The sequence below is a fragment of the Mastomys coucha genome, unplaced genomic scaffold (assembly GCF_008632895.1).
Source record: "Mastomys coucha isolate ucsf_1 unplaced genomic scaffold, UCSF_Mcou_1 pScaffold21, whole genome shotgun sequence".
Classification (NCBI taxonomy): domain Eukaryota; kingdom Metazoa; phylum Chordata; class Mammalia; order Rodentia; family Muridae; genus Mastomys; species Mastomys coucha.
The window spans coordinates 23190683-23213017 of NW_022196904.1; the positions used below are offsets into that span (position 1 = coordinate 23190683).

Below are 22335 nucleotides of genomic sequence, written 5' to 3' on the forward strand. Positions count from 1 at the left end.
GAGGAGGAGGAAGAGTAGAGGAGGAGGAGGAGGAGGAGGAAGGGGAAGAGGAAGAAGAGGAAGAAGAGGAAGAAGATCCAGGACTGGAGAGATAGCTCATGGCTAAGAGCACCTGCTGCTCTTACAGAGAACCTGGGTTTAGTTCCCAGCACCCACACAGTGGCTCATTTGTAACTGAAGTTCCAAGGGATCAAGATTGCACTTCTGGCCTCCAAGAATACTAGGTGTGCACACAGTATGCATATATACATGCAGGTAAACATGTACTGCACAATGAAAGCATGAAGCAAACTAGGCTGGAAGGTAAAATGCTGCCCTTCCCTGCCACTAGGGGTCTGAAAGAGCAAGAAATGGCACAGGTACAACAGGTTAAGGTTGCAGCCAAGTGCACCACCAGAGAATTTGCTTGGGTCATCACACAGGCTCCTTCATCCTTCCCAGTTTTTGTGCAGCATATCCCTGCTAACAATGGTGGACAGGCTTATAATGAACTGACCCGGCAAGAGATACAAATGTCAGAATTAAAGCATTTTATAGAGGCAATTGTAATGATCAGCTTATGACCAAGCCAGCTCAGTCAGTCAACAGGTTCTCCAGTGCAATAGCTAGGATTAAAAAGAAAAAAGACAACTAGACAATATTATAACATGACTTCAGCCAGTTCTGAGGCTGAAGCAGGTTTTTTTTTTTCCAGTCTGCTTTTATACCACTTTAAGTACATGCAAAATAATATGAGTTCTGGGTCAAGGAACAAGCAAGGCAATAAGCAAAATCCAGTAAGCACCTTTCTAGGGGATAGTAAGGATGACCATGACAAAAGGAACGCCACATGAGCCTATGCTGAGCCTACTCTGAGCTTTGCGTTAACTCAAATGTCAATGTCTTTTATCTGGGCCTATTTCCTGATGACTGGCCCAAAGCTTCCTGCCTTGAGCTTACTTCTTTTGTCCTGGCTAAGTGTCAAGAAGCAAGCAGCCCCAAAGAGCTCTCCACATCTCCCCTGTTTCATAACAAGACTGAGCCTATCTTCGGGCCTTCTTTACCATGAAATATGCATTATCAAAAGCAATGCTATGCTGTCTTAAGTTGGTAAGGGTCTTCAGGATCTTACCTGTCCTTGGCTTGCCAGCCTGTGAGATTAATAACTCTATGGGGACCCACTTTCAGTTTCAATATTTTGGCGACCAACATATTTAGGCAAGTTTTATCACAATGGACAGCAATAAAAGTATTCCCAGAACAAGAAGGGCTAGCATGAGCAAGCTATGTACGCCATCCTTGAAGCTTGACCAAGATAGAAATACTGACCTCAGGTCATGAATAATTTTATCAACAGTATCTGCAGCATCAAAGATCAGCAGAGCAGCATTCTTTAAATTCATAATCTCGGTATGTAAAATTAAAACATCCAGAGAGTGTTATGCCAAATACCCTGCAAGTGTCTGTGAACCTTTGCCAATTATAGTGACTACTATTGTACATTTTGGAAGCGACACAAATCCATTGGTATTTAGTGTGACACTCAAGATGGCTTCTTACTCTTAAACTCTGACCCTCCTCTCCAACAATTTGAATAGTATCATGAAGAACATCAATCTGTTGTTCCAAACCCCTATTTAAATCCTCTTGAATACTCAGAACATTAGTAACATTTTCTTGCTAAATGATTAACAGAAGCAGTAGTCTTAACTTCCTGTGTCAAAGCAATTGCAGGAGCAGTGGTGCTAGCTATTAATGTAATTAAAGCTGCTATACTAGCAATAATCAAGCCCACTAACCTCTTGCTTCTGCTTAAAGCCTGACTCACTTCTTCCAGTATTTGGAAGCTTTTTTTCAGAATACCACCATATGTCCTGTAATATTCACAGGTAACAAAACAAAAACTGGTTGATAGACCACCATAACAGACATGTCAGATTTCAACACATTAACACAATTAGAAAGTGTTACAACTCATATTAAATACTGTAGAAGACACAAAAGTAATTTTAACATGAACAATTAATAACAGATTAGGAGCCTTAGCACATGCACTAACACATGTTTGAAGCTTTGATCCTGTCCTAATTTTATCCACTGCAAACGTAACTTCATACAAAGCAGTTGTGAATTTTTAAATATGTCTTTGAAAATGTCCATAACCAGCCTTCCAAATGAAGACTGTTATTTCCAATATTGGATTGATTTCTAGATCAATCCATGATTGAATCAGAATAACTGGTCACATTAAAGGAAAGAGAAGAGTCATTATAACTTCTCATTTTGATTAATTTTTTGAAGGCAGTTCCCACAGTCTCCATGTTCTCTGCCCCACAAGGTCTAAAAGTTTGAGGCAAGGCAGCTTGTCTACTCTGGGATATAGGCAAGCAAAGGTGGGTCAGGAACATGTGTCCAAAACCATTGTCAGAGCACTCAGAAAGCTCACAGGTCAGCATCATACTTTGTCCCAACATCAGCATGTCTCACCAATCACTCTGGCAGCTAGCACACTCCTGCAGTATCCTGCAGAAAAAAACAAACATGCCCTCTTCCCCGTACTAATACGTGATTGGGATCCTGCCATATGCCAATAAGTGGATCCTTCCATTTCACCTAGGCATGGGTATGCCCAGTTGTAGGATGCCATAGACACTCAGCAGAGAGTTCCTTGGCATCCAAGTTTTTATAAATTTTAAAATAAAAGGCAGGATTTAAGTAAATTTGTGTTGTACAGGGATATAATTCCCACTTTTTATTTTATGAAGATATTGTTTTAAAGTTCTATAATACCTTGTTCTTGAGAAGTATAAAGAATCCCAGTGGTATGGGTAATATTAAACTGTCAGCAAAACATCTCAAATGCTTGACTGCAATAGCCAGTTCCATTATCTGTTTTAATCTTATTTAGAACACCAGGCATAGAAAAATAACGTAGGCAATGACTAATTACATTTTTACTTGCTTCTCCTGTTAAAACATTTGCAACTAGAAGGCCTGAAAAGGTGTCAATAGTCACATGTACATATCTTAATTTTGCAAAATCAGAAATATGAGTACCATTCACTTACCATAATTGATCAGGTGCAAGTCCTCGAGGATTAATACCATTCTGTGGTAGCGGTAGAAACTGAGAACAAATCTTTACAATTTAATGTGCACATTCTATAGAAATACCGAATTATTGCCTCAAGCTATTATTATTTTGATGATGTAAAGAATGAAATTGTATGGCCAACCGTTCCTGTGTAAGCCCTATAATCTTCATGGTATGCAAATATGCTGTGGCACTGCCTTCACTAAGTGATCCAGGCAATCTAGTTTGAGCTCTTTCTTTCTTTCATTCTTTCTTTCTTCTTTTCTTTTTTGGTTTGCTTGTTTGTTTGTTTGTTTGTTTGAGACAGGATTTCCCTCTATAACCCTAGCTGACCTGAAACTCACTTTGTAGACCAGGCTGGCCTCAAACTCAGAAATCTGCTTGCCTCTGCCTCCCAAGTGCTGGGATTAAAGGCGTATGCCACCACTGCCCAGCCAGTATGAGCTCTTAAATGTCCTATAAAGTTATGGAACAGTATGTTCTCTTAAATTAAGTTGTATTTCCATAAATAATTGCAAAATTTGAGAATTAGCACTATTAAAAAGGGGAAATTTCAAGCAATTGCAAACCATCAGCCATATATTGTCTATCATTATACAAATTAAAACCCTGATTTTTCAACATTTCAAAAGCAGTGGCTATAGCACATAATTCAATAAACTGTGCTGAAGCAGGGGAAAACTCAAGAGAATAAACATGTGATCCAATTATATATACTGCCTTCCCACTAGACAAGCCATCTGTAAATACAATAAGCACGTTTTCTATGGGCTGCATGAGTAAATTTACAAGAAATGCAAAAGCATGCATAGAAGCAAAGTTGTAACAGCTTGTCTTTTGGATAATGATTATCAATTTTGGGTGAAAAATTTATACAAGCAATAGGCCAAATTTAAGTATTCTGCAATAACCAATTTAATTGCTGTTTAGAATAAGGAATAAACATTTCATCAGGTTCTTTAGACATTTTTTCCAAAATACTTTCATGATTCTATCCTACAATTCTTTATTAACAAAGCAACAACTTCATAATAGGGTGTTAAAACTTTCTTTGGAGATGAAGAAGATGAATCCACATTAACGGTCACTTTTGCTAAAGAGCTGCTGTGGGCACATGAGTAGCAATAATGCAAACTGCCAACAATTGATCATAGTCTACATAATGTATCTGTTACTGAGTAATAGCTTCCTCTACTTTCGGCAAAGCTATTTGTCCCTCATCAATTAATTGTGGAGGGGAATTAGGATTTGAATCCCCCTTGAGAATATCAAACGGAGGTTTAACTTCTCCTGTGGTAAGCTTAAGATGAGGCTTTAGCTAATTAACATCTCCTAGAAGTTTTTGAAAAATCATTAAAAGCAAACTATCTTTTCTTATTTGAATTTTTCTGTGCTACAATTTGTTTAGGATATAACTGAGGTTCCAAATTTTGAAAAAGATATTGGCTTTGAATCATTTCTGGAGCAACAACTACTCCAAAAATTTAAAACTCATTGTATAAGAGCAAAGGCTTCTAGTAAAACTCCATTAGGGGATCAGCTAATAAAATACCATCCATATAATGAATAATATACACTGAAAGATTCGAAGTCCTAACTTCTTGTATTGAAGCAGAGACAACATTTTCTTTTTTTACATAATGTAGGGTTATTAGTCACTCTTTGAGGCAAAAATCTTTTAATGATATTACAAGCAAGCTCACAAAATGCAAACCTCCCACAGTCACCAGGATGCAAAGGAACAGTGTAAAAACAATCCTCCAAATCCATAATAATTCTACATGCATTTCCTGGAATGGCAGCTAGAGTAGGCAAGCCAGGCTGTAATGGCCCCACAAGTTCCATCGCCTCATCAGCCCTACGCAAACCCTGCAACAATCTCCACCTGCTTGACTGTTTCTTAATTACAAATATGTGTGAGTTAGAATCCTGAAACTGTGATCGAACTGCACACTTCAGCCAATGGAACACTGGCAGCTCAACCACAATCTTCAAGTTTCCCTTGTAACATCAGAGCACAACCACAACTTTGGAAAGCAAAACTCAACCTCCAAATAATCTAGTCTCTCCAAGATCAATACCAAGTGTATCACTCCCATGCTACAAAGTTCGGCTGCCAATTCCTGCACATGAATGCACAACTGTGCAGCCTCCAATACCTCACAAAAGAGACACTGCCCTAAGTCCCATCTTGTTTCTAGGATAAGAATTACATAAAATATTAGCCAATTTAGAGATATCTTTAGAGACCTGTTTCTTGGGTTGGCTCATGCCATGTGTTTTTGAATGACTCCAGGCTGAAGCAAGTTTATTTTTTTCCAGTCTGCTTTTATACCAGTTTTAAGCCAACTTTCTGTTACCAATGTTACAAATTTTTAATCATACCCAATAACTTATAAGCCAATAATCTATAGCCAAGATATACAAAGCATATTTGTACATTTAAAACCAGTCAGGAACAAAAATGAAGTGGTTACGCACATCTTATATATTTAGACCAGACAATTTTTTTTTTACTTTTTTTTTTTAAAACAAGTTAAAACTAAATCAAGAGTTGAATGAACAGCAGATAAAGTTTTAACCATTATTTCTTTTAAAATTAAAACACAGAGCAACAAACAACAAAACAAAAACACAGACATGGACAGATTGGCACACCTAAGACAGACAACAGAGAGAGAAGAGAACTAGAGAATGCCCCACCAAAGGGACCCAGATATCCTACCTAAGAGACCCAGAACCAGAAATAAGCATTTCTCCAGTAGGAGCCAAAGAGGGGGCAGGATGTCTCCCGATCTCCTCCTCTCCCTAGGTGAGCTCTGGAACAGTTTTCATTCATTTTCCTTCTCTTTTGTCAAAGCATCCCTGGATAGTCGGGAAAGACTGCTTTTCTCAAACCCATTCTCTCATGTCTAGGATGTAAACTATCTCTAGTCATGGTCCAAAGACTAAAAGCATCTATGAGAATTACCTTCGCTTCTCTACATTTTAGCATAATTCTAAACACATTCACAAAAAACACTTTACCATTACCTTGTCCCATTCTTATGGGGTTTAGTCACTGCTGGCCCAAATCCTCTTTACTTTCCTTTATTTGTTTCTCTCGGTGTCTTTCACTGTATCCCAAGGTTCTGAGGCTGAAGCAAGTTTATTTTTTTTTCCAGTCTGCTTTTATACCACTTTAAGTACATGCAAAATGATAATATCAGTTCTGGGTCAAGGAACAAGCAAGGCAATAAGCAAAATCCAGTAAATACCTTTCTAGAGGTTAATCGGGTTGGCCAAGACAAAAGGAACACCACACAAACCTATGCTGAGCCCACTTTGAGCTTTGCGTTAACTCAAATGTCAATGTTCTTTATCTGGGCCTATTTCCGTGAGCGCTGGCCCAAAGTCAAATTCCCACTTTGAGCTTACTTTTTTTGTCTTGGCTTGATATCAAATTCCTACCAAGTGTCTAGAAGCAAGAGCTCTCCACAGGCTTACATTCTTCCTTTGTCAAAGACATGCTAAACAACTGTGCTATACAGCATAAGGTGATTGCACAAGATTGCACGGGATAGGTGCCAGCTGTTCTAAAAGCTGGTCAATTACAGTGGTTGTCATGGTGGAGGCATACAGCCACAAAGCTAGCACAACATAATTTAGCAAGAGGAATAAAGGTTACTAAAGACCAGCTGCTTGGTGAAGGGCAATGTTGTATTGTAGCTTTAAGAGCATGGGATTTGGTTGAAGAACCTAGGGGAAAATCTACCTCATTTATTAAATTAAAATAATACAGTGTTCTGGAGACGCCTTCACAGAATTCCCACTGAGGTTGAGTTCAGCAGTGGATAGAGCCATAACGGACCCTAAAACCAGACAGTCACTGATAGAGACACTGGCCTTTAAGAATGCAAACACTGAATGTAAGAGAGGAGACCACTGAAAGCACATGGTCTTCCTATAAATGAATGGATAAAAGAAACAACTGTATTTACTATCAGGAGTATAAATGCCAATATCATAGGGCAAATTGTGCCTAGAAATATCAGAAACCAAAATGCTCGATGTTTTAATTGAATTGTGGTGAATTTGGTCATTTCCAAAGAAATTGTAAGGCTAAAAGATTCAGAGCTCAAAATAACAGGCATAACTCTAGAGAATATGGTAATCCTAGGAGAGAACAAGCAGGCTCTGGTCACTATGAGGCACAAAGGCTTCCAGGGTATTGTAGCCTCTGTGGAAAAGGCAAACATTGGTCGACGGACTGCCTGTCTAAGAGAGACAGAAGGGGCAACCTCTTTCCATGGGGAAACAAACTGAGGGGCCTGTCAGCTCGAGTCCCCGCAGCAAATAATACAAGCCATTTTCATTTGGTCATTCAGGAGGTACCAAGCAGGCAAGAAAATAAAAATTAGGTATTTCTGATCTTAGGCATGCTACAGAAGGAAGTGCAGCTTTAGATTTGGCCACAGGTACTCCTCTTACATTATCCCCAAAAGTTGAATGTAATAAGTTACCCACTCATGTGTATGTTCCCTTACCTTCAGGGACAGTGGGAATAATCTTGGGAAGAAGTGGATTAACTTCTCAGAGATTTATTGCACATCCAGGTATAATAGATGAGGATAGCAAGGAAGAAATAAAAATTATGGCATATGTGAAAAAGGAGGTGGAAATTGATGCTATTTCCTTACATTAAGGGCAAGGCTGCTAAGCAAGGCTCCTGAAAGGACAGGAGCTTTTGGGAGTACTGGAAAACGTGTGTTCTGACAAACAATGGTCAATGATCAGAGACCCAAATTAATGGTACAAGTGAATGGTAGTGCCCTAGAAGGTTTGGTGGATACAGGAACTGATGTTAGTATACTGTAACATTTTGTATATGCTCTGCCCAGGGAATGGCACTATTAGAAGGTGTGGCCCTGTTGGAGCAGGTGTGTCACTGTGGGTGTAGCTTTAAATCCCTCATCCTAGCTGTCTGGAAGCCAGTATTCTGCTAGCACCCTTCAGATGAAGATATAGAACTCTCAGCTCCTCCTGCACCATGCTTGCCTGGATGCTGCCATGTTCCTGCCTTGATGATAATGGACTGAACCTCTGATCCTGTAAGCCAGCCCCAATTAAATGTTGTCATTATAAGAGTTTCTTTGGTCATGGTGTCTGTTCACAGCAATAAAACACTAAGGCAGAAATTGGTACAAGGAGTGGGGTTTCATGTGATAGGCCTGACCATGCTTTTGATTGGGAGAATGTGGATTTGGGAACTTTGGATTTGGAAAGCTATGGAATGCTTTAAATGGGGCTTAATGGGCTATCCTAGTAGGAATATGGAAGATTTTGTTACTGAGAGTGATTTGAATTGTGTGGACCTGGCCCAAGAGGTTTCAGTGGAGAATTTTAATGTGTGTCCTAGAAAATGTTTTTGTGGTATTTTGATGAAGAATGTGGCTGCTTTTTGCCCTTGTCTGAAGAGTCTGCCTGAGGCTAAGGTGAAGAGAGTGAGATTAATTGCATTGACTAAGGAAGTCTCAGAAATGCCCATCATAGACTTTGTTCTCTAGTGAAGTCTAATGAAGAACATTTTAAACAGCATATCAAGGTAAGAAATTAAAAATATAACATATATGGTTCAACTATTAAAGGGGCACCAGGAAGTGAAATGGAGCTGAATCTTGTGTTCAAGAATATTAAATTGGGCAGGTCACTTGTGAACTGGAACTTTGGAGCCAAAACAAAGTGGAAACCCATGGATGATTCACCTCAGCATTGACACAGAACAGATGTGGCCTGGAAATTATACTCTCCTCATGGAGTGGTCGCCCTAACATCTATAAACATAGAGGAAGCAAATTGCTTTCAGTGTACTGGGGCTGAAGAGATAGCTCAGTGGTTAAGAGCACTGTCTGCTCTTCCAAAGGTCCTGAGTTTAATTCCCAGCAACCACATGGCGGCTCACAACCTTCTGTCATGGGATCCAATGCCATCTTCTGCTGTGCCTGAAGACAGTGACAGTGTACCCACATATATGAAATAAATACGGCTGGAGCAGGACCGGAGTGATTGGGGTGGGGAGGGGGAGACCTACTCTTTGAAAGAAGGAAAAGTCAGAGTAAAATAATTCATATTTTAAAAAGGATATTAAATTGAATTAAGGGAGTAGTGACCTTGGGGCAAGATCCCACCCAGCTAAATCTCTGTCAGGCATGGTAGTAGAAGCCTCTAATTCCATGAGGCAAAGACAAGTAGATCTCTAAGATCAAGACCACCCTAAAACAGAGCCAAGGTTTTGGTTTGTTTGTTTGGTTTGGTTTTTTGAGACAGGGTTTCTCTGTGTAGCCCTGGCCGTCCTGGAACTCACTCTGCAGACCAGGCTGGCCTCAAACTCAGAAATCTGCCTGCCTCTGCCTCCCAAGTGCTGGGATTAGAGGTGTGCAAGTTTAGGTGAAGAAAAACTTAAATCCAGACTTGGTGGACCACACCTTTAATCCCAGTACTTAAGAGACAGTCATGTAGATCTGAGTCCAGGAAAACCAAGCTTAGACAGAGACTGAGTCAGAAAACAGAAAGCTGTTGATAATGTAATAAAACAAGGGGCCTTGTTCTTGTTTTGAGAAATATTAAAAAGGATCACCTCTCATACTCTCCTGCTCATGGTCCCTGGACCATGTTCCTGCTCTAGTGCCGGTACTGGCTGGCCACAATACTTTGTCCCGGCGGGCTCCTCTTATCCTTCTCCCAGCCAGCAAGATCATCTCGCTTACATGCAACGCTCCACACACCCCACAGTCAGTCATCTAGTGCCTAGTTACCCGGTAGAAACATGACTCTTAAGGCTTAATTATCCAATCAGGTTTATATGTCAATAAGATCACAGTTTACAAGATGCCAAAACAATAATTTCAGAGCCAAATGAAAAAGATAATGCTTTAACCCAATTATTCTAACCATCATAGGGGCTGAATTTCCAAACTTATAAAAGGGGACACTGCTGATACACCAACAACCTTGCCTCTAAAGTGGTTGTTAAACAGACCTGTACAGCAGGTGGCCCATAACAACAACAACAATAACAACAAAATTGCAGGCACTTGAACAACTGCGCAACTTATAGAAGAACCTACCACCCCATGGAATTCCCTTGTTTGTTGTTAAAGAAAAAAGAAAGAAATCAGGTGAATGGAGGGTGATAAAGGATTTAAGAACAGTTAATATGATACAATGAAGGGAAGATCTGCAAAGACTCGAGATCAACAAAGCATTGCAAAGCTAGCTATACAAGCTCCCACTCACTGTATGTTGAATCTTAGTTATACTCTCTCCAAACATCACGTGTCCTCCCACAGGCCTTGCATCAGCAAAACACCAAGGGAGTCTGCAGTCACCTGACATTTCCTGAAACTTCTACTTCAGGATACACAATAGGAATGCAGTCATGGGATGGGCCAGTATTTTCAACAGAAGGAAAACAAGCAATATCTTGACTAAGGTAAAGGGATGTCAGGAAATCATAAGCTACAGGACAGAGCTCAGGAATTTAAAAAATAAAAATAATAGAAGAGTGAGGACATACCAGGCTCTTGTAGATGCATATTCGACCATTTCAGAGGTCACTTTGGTTCAACATCCATAGCATCCATCAAGAAATCAGAGAAGTCTAGGAGCTTCCCATACAATGGAAGTGCCTGACAAAAGTAGGGTAACTGGGGGCTGGAGAGATGGCTCAGCGGTTAAAAGCACCAACTGCACTTCCAAAGGTCCTGAGTTCAAATCCCAGCAACCACATGGTGGCTCACAACCATCCGTAATGAGATCTGACTCCCTCTTCTTGTGAAGACAGCTATAGTGTACTTAATAATAATAATAATAATATAAATAAAATATATAGAATAATTATATAATAAAATTATTTTTAAAAAACTAGGGTGACTGTAGATCAGGACAGAATCCTCCCTAGGATGTGACACAAGTCCCCTTAGCTAGAGTCACAAAGGTACAAAGTTGCCCCTCACCTATAATGACTCTCCAATCAATCACACACCACGGGAACACAAAAGCCACAGGTGCCTCAAACGAAAATACAATCCAACCCACGCAGAGGCCTTAGCAGGGAAACCCAATAACAGTCACCATTGCCCCCACTCCCCACCGAAGTTAGAAAAGGCACTAGAAAGCAATCACACCTGGTAGGGCACCTTATACTCTCCCAAGGTTTGGCAAATGCTCACAAACACATAAGGCCAGGGAACTCCCACTCGAGGGACCTCAAACTGGTAAAAAGCATGGCCCAAAACGGTCACACAGACTCCAGTCACACACACAAGGATGCGACCATACTTGTCCATCGAGGAATGCTCTCCACCTTCACATCCGCTAGACTACCACCTGGACACGTAACAACTCTACAGGCTTCCCGATCTCCCTGAGTCAGCTTCCTCCCTGCAATGCCCTGCACAGGATGGAGCACCCAGACACTTGGCACCAAGGCGTCTCGTTATTCCTAAAGAAGCTAATACGTTCTCCCAAAACCTGGCCTGAGTACCCTGCCCACTTCTCAAAAGAGGTTCTCCGGAGTGGGAAGTGCACAGCTTGGAAATGTAGTCTGGGAAGCAACAGGGGGCATACATCGCTGAAAGCAGGGCTGAAAGCTGTGGCCTGAACAACAGATACAAAGTGTTCGGCCGTTCTTCGGAATCGTGAGGAAATCCCAGTGGTCAAGGACTCCCTAGACCTGACTTTGATCAGGTTCCTCATTTCCGTTAGCCCTCCTCCCGGCCGGGTCATCTGGACCTTAGAAGATTCCTTTGATAAGATCCCCTTTTATCGATCCTCAAATTCGCCCAGTGCTTTACCACCCACTCACTGCTCATCGTGATGGTTAGCTGTAATTCCTCTGTTGACAATTGGCAACACGAATTTGTTTGAGACAGCTCAGACTGACCTTCCATTCGTAGAGCTCTCCTGCCTTAGCTTCCCTGATGTGGCATTAAAGACAGGAGCCACAGTGTTCGGCTTGTTGCAATGCAAATTGTTGTAATTTAAAAAAAAAAAAAAAAAAAAAAAAAAAAAAAAAAAAAAAAAAAAAAAAAAAAAAAAAAGGACATTTGTCTATGTTTGTATGGGTATGTGAGCGCTCATATGGCCTTCAGCAGACAACATGCAATAGATTTCTCCGCCTTCCACAGTGTGGGTCCCCGGGGATCGAACTCAGGCCATCAGGCTTGGCGCCAAGCTCCTTTACCCTCTTAAACCCTTGCGTGTTTAGCTGGTCTGGTTCAATCTTTCTTTGACCCAGTACAGACGGGACCACGAGGTATTCTGGGAAATGTAGTTCAAGGCCGTGCTGGGGACCGGAGGTGCGTGGCTGGAGTAGGCAGAGTCATCCAATGCCCAGGCGGCAATCTGGCCAGGGAGGCTGTTCCTAATTCGACTTCCTGCTGGAAGTTGGGGCCGCAGATCGGAATGTAGGACCCCAGCATCTGAGACCAACCCCTCAGTGGCAGTCTGATCAAGAGGGAGCCAGCCTCGTCCTGTAGGTGACAGAGTCCGCAATGACAGCCCTGAGTGTGTGTGAGAGAAAGCGTAGGGAGATGAGATTGCATGCGCGGCTGGATCTGGGAGGAGTTGAACCGCAGAGAAACTGCGAGGTAAGGAAAACGAGCGCGAGCAAGAGTTGGGTTCGAGCTGTGGCGCTTTGTGAGTGGAGCGAGCTGCTGTGGGGAGGGGACACTGTATGTGGATCGAATGGTTCTTGGGGATTGTACACGACTGTACACGAGTTGGTGAGATTATAGAGATATCTGAAGCCTTCTACATCTCATTTTCTTTTCAAATTACGATTAGAACGTGTGGTCTTCTGGAGTGTCTGCGTTAGGGGAGGGGGGATGGTACAGCTGATAATAACTAATTAGCATTTGTTATTTTTCTGTAAGTTAACTGTGCGGCGAAGGCAATCTACCGGCACATACATGGCACAGATTTCCATTGAGGGGCTGACACCATTGAAGTGCCTTCAAATTTCCCTCGTAAGCCTGACTCTTAAGTTGTAATTAATATGAACCATCCTCCTCTATTGGGACTTAAGCAAGTAAACAGATGGACAGAATGGCATCCATATACCAAAGAACAATAACATAGCCATGAGCAGGCACTTAGAACACGTGCTTTAATGGTAACTGAAAGGGATGGAGACATGGCTCAGCAGTAAGAACATTTGCTGCTCTTGGAGAGGGACTGGCTTTGCATCCTACTACTCTCATGATGGCTCACAGCTGGCTGTAACCCCAGCTTCAGGGGATCTGATTGCCCTGTCCACTTGCAAAACACCCAAACACATTTTTTTAAAAAGAGCATTTGGAGGATGGGACTAAAGTATTTCTGTTTGTTTGAGGGTGGAAGAGACACTAAACCTGAGTTCAGGGTAGGATTTTCATGGATTTTCAGGTAGGATAGGGGTTTGGATCAGGCACCAACTAAAACTTAACCTTTTCCATCTTTCATCATAAAGCAGGCAGGTGCTAGTGTGTTCTGAGGTAGTGAGTGATTCAGACAGTTTGTTGTTGGAGTGTAGACTGTCCAAACTCACCTCTAGTATGATGCTGTTTAACAACCCATGCGTCTTGTCATCTTTCTGAGGCCAGTTTCTCCGGCTTCCCAGGCGGTGAACTACATTTCCCAAGAGCCATCCCACCCATGGATATTGCTGGTCCAAAGATAACTAGAGCCATCATTTGCGTAGCTGAGGAAGAACAGTATGTAGGTCTCTCAGTATGTGGCCATCTCAACGTTTCCTGGAATTCCTGAAGCTCTTGTGAGCAGGCGTTAACTTTGTGTCGGGGGGAAGGTCTATGTCGATAGAAGTAATGGAGTTTAAAGTCGGGGCCTTTAAATTGACAGTTGTAGTGTAGTCTTTTGTTAAAGACAATACAGAGACGGACTACGTTTCCCAGAGTGCACTGTGACCAAGCAACTTCCGGTGGGGTTCAATCCAATTGGCTTCAGGCCTGAAGCTCTAGGAACATCTAGGATCTATGGGGCATAGCGAGTGTCAGTTTAAAGCTTGGAATCAGAACGGCCATGAAAGCCGAGGTCAGGGGTAAAAGGCTTTCCTGCAGAGCGCAGAGTTCTGAAGAGGATGTGATGGTGTTCCGGGCTGGCCGGGTTGGAGTTAATATGCCAGCTCGGAGGTGGGGTACACACTTGGGATTAATGTGGGATTAATGTGAGCAGTTGCCTTGCCCTGTGTGTGTTCCAGAAAGCCACAGTCACATTCAGTGGACAGTTTATGTGTGCCTGTATGTACGTGACCGCGTATGTAAACACGATAAAGCAGCTGCCCAGGCGCGCAAAGAATGAGCATTGAATTTAATAATAGACACTGTACTTTCTGAAAGTGGGCGTGGAGCTGAAGTAAGTGTTTTCCCCGTCTAGGTGAGTTAAGTGGCAGAAATGATAAAAGAATGGAGATAAAAGAGTAGAGAAAGGGCCAGGAGAGCCCCAGGTGTTAAAGAGTGCAGAGTGCTTTTGCCGAGGATCAGAATTTGGTTCTTAGAACCGATGTCTGCGGCTCACCGCTTCTAACTCAAGGTATCGGAACCTCCCTGACCTTGCTTTCATGTGCAAGATTACAAGTGTGTGTCAAGATCAAAAGTGTGTGCTTTTTATATCTTTTTAAAAATTGCTGAGTTGAGCATGCTAGTGCAGATCTTAACAGATCTTTAATCCCAACAATTTGAAGGTAGAAACAGGCTATCTCTGTGAGTTTAGAGCTAGCCTGGTCTAAGTTCCCAGCCAGCCAGGAAACCTTGTCTCAAAAAGCCAAAATAGGTTAACTAATTTTAAAAATTGAATGATAACTTGGCTAGATATACAGTCATTGACTCTCTCATCTCTGTCCCCACAAATATACAAGCAATACATTTTCAGGGTAGAGAAGTCTAATAAAAATTTGAATTTCCTCTCAGTTAGACTTTTTTAGCATAACTCTTGGTGAGTTTTAAGTTTTGAAATAACTTTATATGCCTGAGTGTTTGCCTATGCATATGTATGTATACCAAGTGCATGCCTGGTTCCCTGGAGAGGTCAGAAGAGAGCATTGAACCCCCTGGAACTAGAATGATGGATATTCCTGTACCATCATGTAGATGTTGAGAATGAATCCAGACTTGTGCAAGACCATTATCCACCCTTCATGGTTTTTTTAGGGTTTTTTGTTTTTGTTTTTTGTTTGTTTGGTTTTTTTGGTTGGTTGGTTTTTCAAGACAGAGTTTCTCTGTATAGCCGTGGCCGTCCTGGAACTCACTCTGTAGACCAGGCTGGCCTCGAACTCAGAAATCCGCCTGCCTTAGCCTCCCAAGTGCTGGGATTAAAGGCGTGTGCCAGCACTGCCCGGCTGGTTTTTTTATTTAACTTTTTTTTAGGTGAGGTTTGTGCCATTTCCTTCATACCATTGTGTCCTTCCATTATATTGTTTTAGGCAAGTCGTATTAGTATTCACTCACGGTCTCACAGGTGTCTGTTTAGTTACCTTGAATCCAAATCCCCCTTACATGTCTACTTTTAGCAACAGCCACTTTTTTTTTTTCTTCGAAACAGGGTTTCTCTGTGTAGCCCTGGCTGTCCTGGAACTCACTCTGTAGACCAGACTGGCCTCAAATTCAGAGATCCGCCTGCCTCTGCCTCCCAAGTGCTGGGATTAAAGATGTGTGCCACCACAAATTGGCTCTTTTTTGGGGTTGGGGGAGACACAGGGTCTCACTAGCTCTAGTCTTTCTATCCCTAGCTGGCCTAGAATTCACAGAAATCCTATGAAGTCCCTGCCTGCCTTTCATGTCTTGTCTGTCAGAATCTTGTTTTCAATATTTGCCCACTTTTACAGAGTGAGTATTTCTCGTTGCTGGACTGTCCCCACGGGTTCTGTTTGTCTCTGATTCCTCTACGTGGCTTCAGGAGGAATGTGGAATTAGAACGGTTCTTCCTTCAAGCTGTGTAATAGTTACTCTCAAGTCCTCCCTCTCTCCTCCCAAAACACAAAGTGTGTTTCACTTCACAGTTATTCAGTGGCCATTCACTTGACTTGCAAAGACCCGTCACGGCCACGTCACGGCCACGGAGCTCTTCGTGACCTAGGGAAATGGCTAGCATAGGCTTTACATGAATTTTCTTGAGCCTCACTGCCCCCTGCTCTGCTCTCTATGCCAGCTTCCTCCCTCCTTCCACACCCCCCCCCACACACACACATATTTGGTCTTTTGAAACAGCGTCTTACTATGTAACTTCAGCTGGCCAGGAACTTGAGATGTGGACCAGGCTAGCCTCACACTCAAAAGATCTTTCTGTGTCTCATTCCTCAGACTAAGTGCTAAGATTAAAGGGATTGGCCACTATGGTTGTCCTTTTTGTTGGTCTGTCTGGCTGGTTGGTTTGGGGGTTTGTTTGTTTCATTGTTTGTATGTGTGTAGGTGTTTGTTTGAATGCCTGTGTGTCCTGTGCATGCAGTGCTTCCCTGAAGATGGGCTTACAGATGCTTTTCCAGCATGTGTGTGCTGGAAACGGAAATAAAATATAATTATTCTTAAAATGTAGAGTTGAAGACTGGGAGATGACTCCACAGTACAGAGCACCCGCCGCTCTCCACAGTGAGGAGCACCTGCAGCTCTTGCAGAGGACCTTCCTTTAGTTCCCAGCCTCATGACAGCTCACAACCACCTCTGACGCCAGCTCCAAGAGAATCTGATACCCGATCCTGTCCTCAGGGAGCACCAGGGGCACATATGGTGTATGGCTATCCAGGCAGGCGAATACTCATTCACATAAAGTAAAAATGAAGTTTTTAAAGAGCAGTTGTTTCTCTCTAAGGAGGCGAGGCCTGATGCCCAGGCTGTGAGGTAGATTTGTTAGGACTGTGCCAAGGCTGGAGGTTAATGGTGGCTGGCAGTGGAGCTGGACTGTGTGCCTTTCTGCAGGAGCCCTGTGAGCTTCGTGGCCCGTGTGCATGCTTATCTCACTGATTGCCTGTTGACATTCTTCAGGCTTATGATAGCTTCAAAACTGTCTTCAGTTTTCTAGAGTGACCTTTCTTAGATGGTCTAGATGAAATGATGCAGAGGTGCTGTAGAGTTTGTTAGACACGGGGAAAATAGGAGGCCCTGTCCTGGACCTGCAGAGGAGTTCCATCAGCTCCCATGGACACCCACAGGGAGAGTTCCATTTTCTTTGAACTTCCGAGCTTTGTAGAGTTTTGGGAAGCATTTAGATTAAATCAGAATAACCTGTCTCATATCCTGATCTCTGTTCGTATTGTTTTCATTTTTAAGACAGGGCTTTTCTGAGTAGCCCTGGCTGTCCTGGAATCCACACTGTAGACCAGGCTGGCCTCGAACTCAGAGATCCACCTGCTTCTGCCTGCCTCTGCCTCCTGAGTGCTGGGATTAAATATGTGCGCCACCACCTGGCTGTAGAATGATTTTTTTTTACCACAACTAATTAGATTACAACACCATCCTGCTTTACTTGTGGTTCTCTTGACTTTTGGTGGGGCCGTCATTTCATCACGCTCCCTCTGACCTTCCTCTAAGGAAGAAAATGGCCATTTTTCCTTGTCCACTTAAGTGGTTTGGAGCTGTCTCACGATTCTCTTCCCCACACGCTGTCTTCTCAGGAGCTGGCCTCAGCGACATAGGAATCAAGAAGAGGACCGACTAGTCACTTTTAGGAGTTTCAAATAATGGCCCAGGTGAGTTCATATTGTCTCAACAATAACTATTTCTCCTCACAGGAATGTCCTTGTCTCTTGTTCTGCAAGGTCAGTGGTGCCATGGCAGTCTAGGACTTTCTGTGTATGGCACTCGTTTTTCTATTAATAGACCCTTATCTCTCCCACCTAGCAGTCCTGTGGTTCTTTTGGTTTTTTGTTTGTTTGTACTTATTTCCTTACTCACTTTTCATCCCTCTCAGTGCCCCTCTACTGGTCACCCCCTCCCACAATCCTTCCCCCATCTCCTCCTCTGAGTAGGTGAGGACCCCTTGGTCGCCACCACCACCACCCCACCCACCCCTGCCAGCACATCAAATCTCTGCAAATCTAGGTGCTTCCTCTCCTACTGAGGTCAATCAAGGCAGCCCAGCTAGTAGAACATATCCCACATACAGGCAACACCTTTTGGGATAGCTCCTGCTCCAGTTGTTCAGGACCCACATGAAGGTCAAGCTGCATATCTGCTACATATGTACAGAGGGACCTAGGTCCAGCCCATGTATGTTCTTTGGTTGGTGGGTCAGACCCTGAGAGCCCCAAGGATCTAGGTTAGTTGACTCTGTTGGTCTTCCTGTGGAATTCTTATCTAATCAGGAGGAAAGCATGTCTGTAGAGGGCATCCTAGACTGTCACGTCAGAGCCATGGGTGGGATGATGGTGACAGATCACAAGAAGGTTTTCATGTACTGTCTGTACAGACTTGAGCATTTCAGTCAGCCAGGATGAAACTTGGTGCAGTTCGGGGCCTATTTCCCTGTGTGGCTCTTTCAGGTGCATTTAGAGGTCATGACAGAAACCCTGAGTGTCCAGAGACCTGGGAATTAGCAAGAAGTTAGTTGGTTGGCAGTTGCTTACAGAGAGCAACATGTTATGCTCAGAAACAAACAAACCAAAACAAAAAACTTAGTATTTATTTGGGGAATACATCTCTAAAGAATTCTTTGAATTTAAACTGATGGAACATTGGACAGAAAGTACCCACCACTAAGAGAACAAACATCCACAAAATGACCAGATTTACTGGTGATTCACGTCATCTGGAGTCACCGGCTTCAAACTGGTGTCGTCTCTCCAGGATGTCTTTTCTCCGTCCTTCTGTGAAGCCAATAAGGATGTTGTGACCAAGCAATAATTCGTTTTTATATTTCATAAATTTTTAGGGTGTATGTGTGTCCATTTCTGTAAATAACATGATGTGGGGGGGGTGTCAGATCCCCTGGAGCTATGGGCAGTATGGGTGCCCGGGATGGATACTTGGAACTCAGTTCAGGTCTTCTATAAGAGCAGTAAGCAAGCATTCAGCCACTGAGCCATCCCCACAGTCCCCAGAGCCTGTAGACACTCAACTCCATTTGTCACATTTAGTCCCATGACCCTTTCTCCCGAACCACAAACTGCCAACTCTGTGGACCGTTCCCCACTCTGCCCTTTCCCATCTTTCTCCCTTTCCCATCTTTCTCCCTTTCCCATCTTTCTCCCTTTCCCATCTTTCTCCCTTCCCCATCTTTCTACCTTCCAGCTAATCATTTGTTTAACTTTAACCATTGAACATTGGGTTTGTCCTATGGCAGGTAATGACGTTCAGAGATGTGGCCGTAGACTTCTCTCTGGAGGAGTGGGAGTGTCTGAGCTTGGAGCAGAGGAGTCTATACCGAGACGTGATGCTGGAGAACTACAACCACCTCGTCTCAGTGGGTGAGACTCAAGACACAGCCCTACACATTCCCACCTTCCTTATTAGCAACTACTGACCCTTTTTTTTTTTGTTTTTAAAAAAATGTCAAGGGGATTTCTGACCTGCATTTCTTCTGGAAAATGGCTTGTGTATTTTGCAGAAATAGTATGGTCATTGGGAAACCCCGTGTTCACCGTCCTCCCAAAATGCTCTGTGCTTTTTTTTTCCAGTCGTTACTCTTCCTTTGTTATCAGGGCACCAGGTCAAACTTTTGGGATTCTTTTCCATGTGGTCACTGCCTGTATTTTTTCTCTCACGTAGGACTTTGCATTTATCAACCACATGTGTTCCCTGTATCAGAAAAAGAGCAAGATGCCTGCATGGATTTGGGCAATGAGATGAGCAGATTTTGCCCAGGTGAGTGAAGGCCACTATGGCAGCCATCCGGTAGTCTGGCCATAGCACCTCTGGCAGCACCTCTCACCCACTGGTCCAGACCCTCTCGCTGGGGAATGGCAAAGGCTAATGTGTGACTGGCCCTTCCTGCAGGGCCTTCACTCCGCAGTCTGCTCGTAACCTCCGTCGTCCTGTTTGTCCCGCATGAGACTCTCTCCAGTGGTCTAATGATAGGCTCTTCCTCTCCCGTGCTGACACAGACATAGGCCACATCAGACCAGACTAAAAGTAGATGAAGGCAGGTTTACTAGGAGGCAGCTAGCTCTGGGGTGGATTCACCGATCTCACAGGTGGTCAGTGAAGTCACACATCCAGGCTAAAACAGGTGTTTTCTGTGTCTTGGGCACAGGGTGATGATGATATGTCAGTTAAGACCTGGGATAGTGTCCGTTCATGGTCAAAAACTCAGCCCCTGAGGGCTACTCTTGGGTGCTGCTGGAAAAGGTGAGATGAGGAGGGGATGACGTGTTAGCCCGGAGCATTTGCAAGCCGGTGGGGGTGGAGGGGCATTGGAGAAGGAGGGTAGATGGGTTTCCTAGCAGGTGCAGGTGTGAGCAGGGGTTCCAAGCTAACTGTCATGATTTTAAGAATGATGGAGACCAAACACCTGCCCTCTCTTGCTGTCTTCTTACCATTATCCATTTGGGTGTTTATTAAGTTTCCTAAAAAATGAACGCATCATTCATTTTAGCTACCTTTAAACTTTGCCTTCCACCCATGGGCCGGCACATGCAGCCTTCTTGGATTACCCCGCTTCTTGGTCTTTCCTTGTATTTCCTGAATTCACAAGGCACTCTTTTAACCCACAGTTGCCAGTTTTCTAATTTCATATTGACTTTCTAGCGTTAAGAAAATATGTATTAGGAAACCTTGTATTCTTTTTTTGTGGTAGGAATGTGCCCAGAAATGTTTCCATAGGAGGTCATCTGTGAAGAATAACAAGTAAAACCAGTTTGGGCTACTTAGGAGAAACTACGTGCAAAGAGGTCAGGACCAAAGAGAGACAACCAGGGGGCATGGCAGGATGAACCCCAGCTCATCCACTTCCCTGTATTTCTCCATTTTCTCCTCTGCGGGAGAGGATGGCCTTTGTCAGTCGCTCAACATGAACTGCCAGGCGCTCTGTAGGAATTATGTGCTAGGGACAAGCAAGATGGCCACGCGGGTGAAAGTGTTTCTTGCTATCTTCTTCTGAGACCCTGAGTTAAGTTCCACAGTGGCAGAACTGGCTTCTGAAGGTTGCAGTATGACTTCTGCATGCTCACACAGTGCGCACACACACACACACACACATACACACACACACACACACACACACACACACACACTGACTTCCATATGTCTACTGTGGCATGTGCATGCTCACAGTCTCTCTCTCTCTCTTTCTCTCTCTCTCTCTCTTTCTCTCTCTCTCTCTCTCTCTCTCTTTCCCCACACACAATAATAATAATAACAATAGGGGCTGGAGGGATGGCTCAGCGGTTAAGAGCACTGACTGCTCTTCTGAAGGTCCTGAGTTCAATTCCCAGCAACCACATGGTGGCTCACAACCATCTGCAGTGAGATCTGGCGCCCTCTTCTGGAGTGTCTGAAGACAGCTACAGTATACTTAAATATAATAAATAAATCTTTAAAAAATAATAATAATAACAATAATGACAACAACAATAATAAATTAGTCTTTGACTGGACCAGCCTGGATATGATTTTGTCTTCTATGGTATAAAAAGCCATATAGGGGGTGAAAAGATGGCTCAGTGGTTAAGAGCAGTGGCTGCTCTTAAAGAGGACCAAGGTTTGCTTTCCAGCACCCACATGGTGCCTCACAGCTGCCTAACTCCAGTCCTAGGGGGTTTCTGGCACTTCTGGTATCCTTGGATACAAGCACACACGTGGTACACAGATATACATACATGCAGGCAAACACCCATACACATAAAATAGATGCAGGCCGGGCAGTGCTGGCACACGCCTTTAATCCCAGCACTTGGGAGGCAGAAGCAGGCGGATTTCTGAGTTCGAGGCCAGCCTGGTCTACGGAGTGAGTTCCAGGACAGCCAGGGCTACACAGAGAAACCCTGTCTCGAGGAAAAAAAACAAAAAACAAAGCACATAAAATAGATGCATACACATTTTAAGGCCATGAAGGAAGCAGCCTGTGTAATCATCAACATGGCAGTGGAAGAGACTATACCGTGAGCTGTGTTACATTGTTGTTACTGGATTAGCCCATTTGTGCTTTTTGATTACCTGGGTTTATAAAATGTTAGTCTGTTCTAAGCAAATTGAGCCCCACTACCCTACCTTGACACCTTTTTTTTATTTATTTATTTTTATTTTAGATATTTTCTTTATTTACATGTAAATTTCCCCTCCAAAAAACAAAGAAACAAA

The 22335-nt window shown here is 43.2% G+C and overlaps 1 protein-coding gene across 1 annotated transcript in view; it reads left to right on the forward strand.

Moving 5' to 3' along the window:
- The window catches only part of LOC116100329 (zinc finger protein 850-like), a 53879-nt gene that overhangs the window by 26453 nt on the left and 5091 nt on the right, over window positions 1-22335 (forward strand). The window contains exons 7-9 of the mRNA XM_031384144.1: window positions 17769-17789; window positions 19382-19505; window positions 19807-19902. Coding sequence (XP_031240004.1) covers window positions 17769-17789; window positions 19382-19505; window positions 19807-19902 — 241 coding nt within the window. The remainder of the gene's footprint in view (window positions 1-17768; window positions 17790-19381; window positions 19506-19806; window positions 19903-22335) is intronic.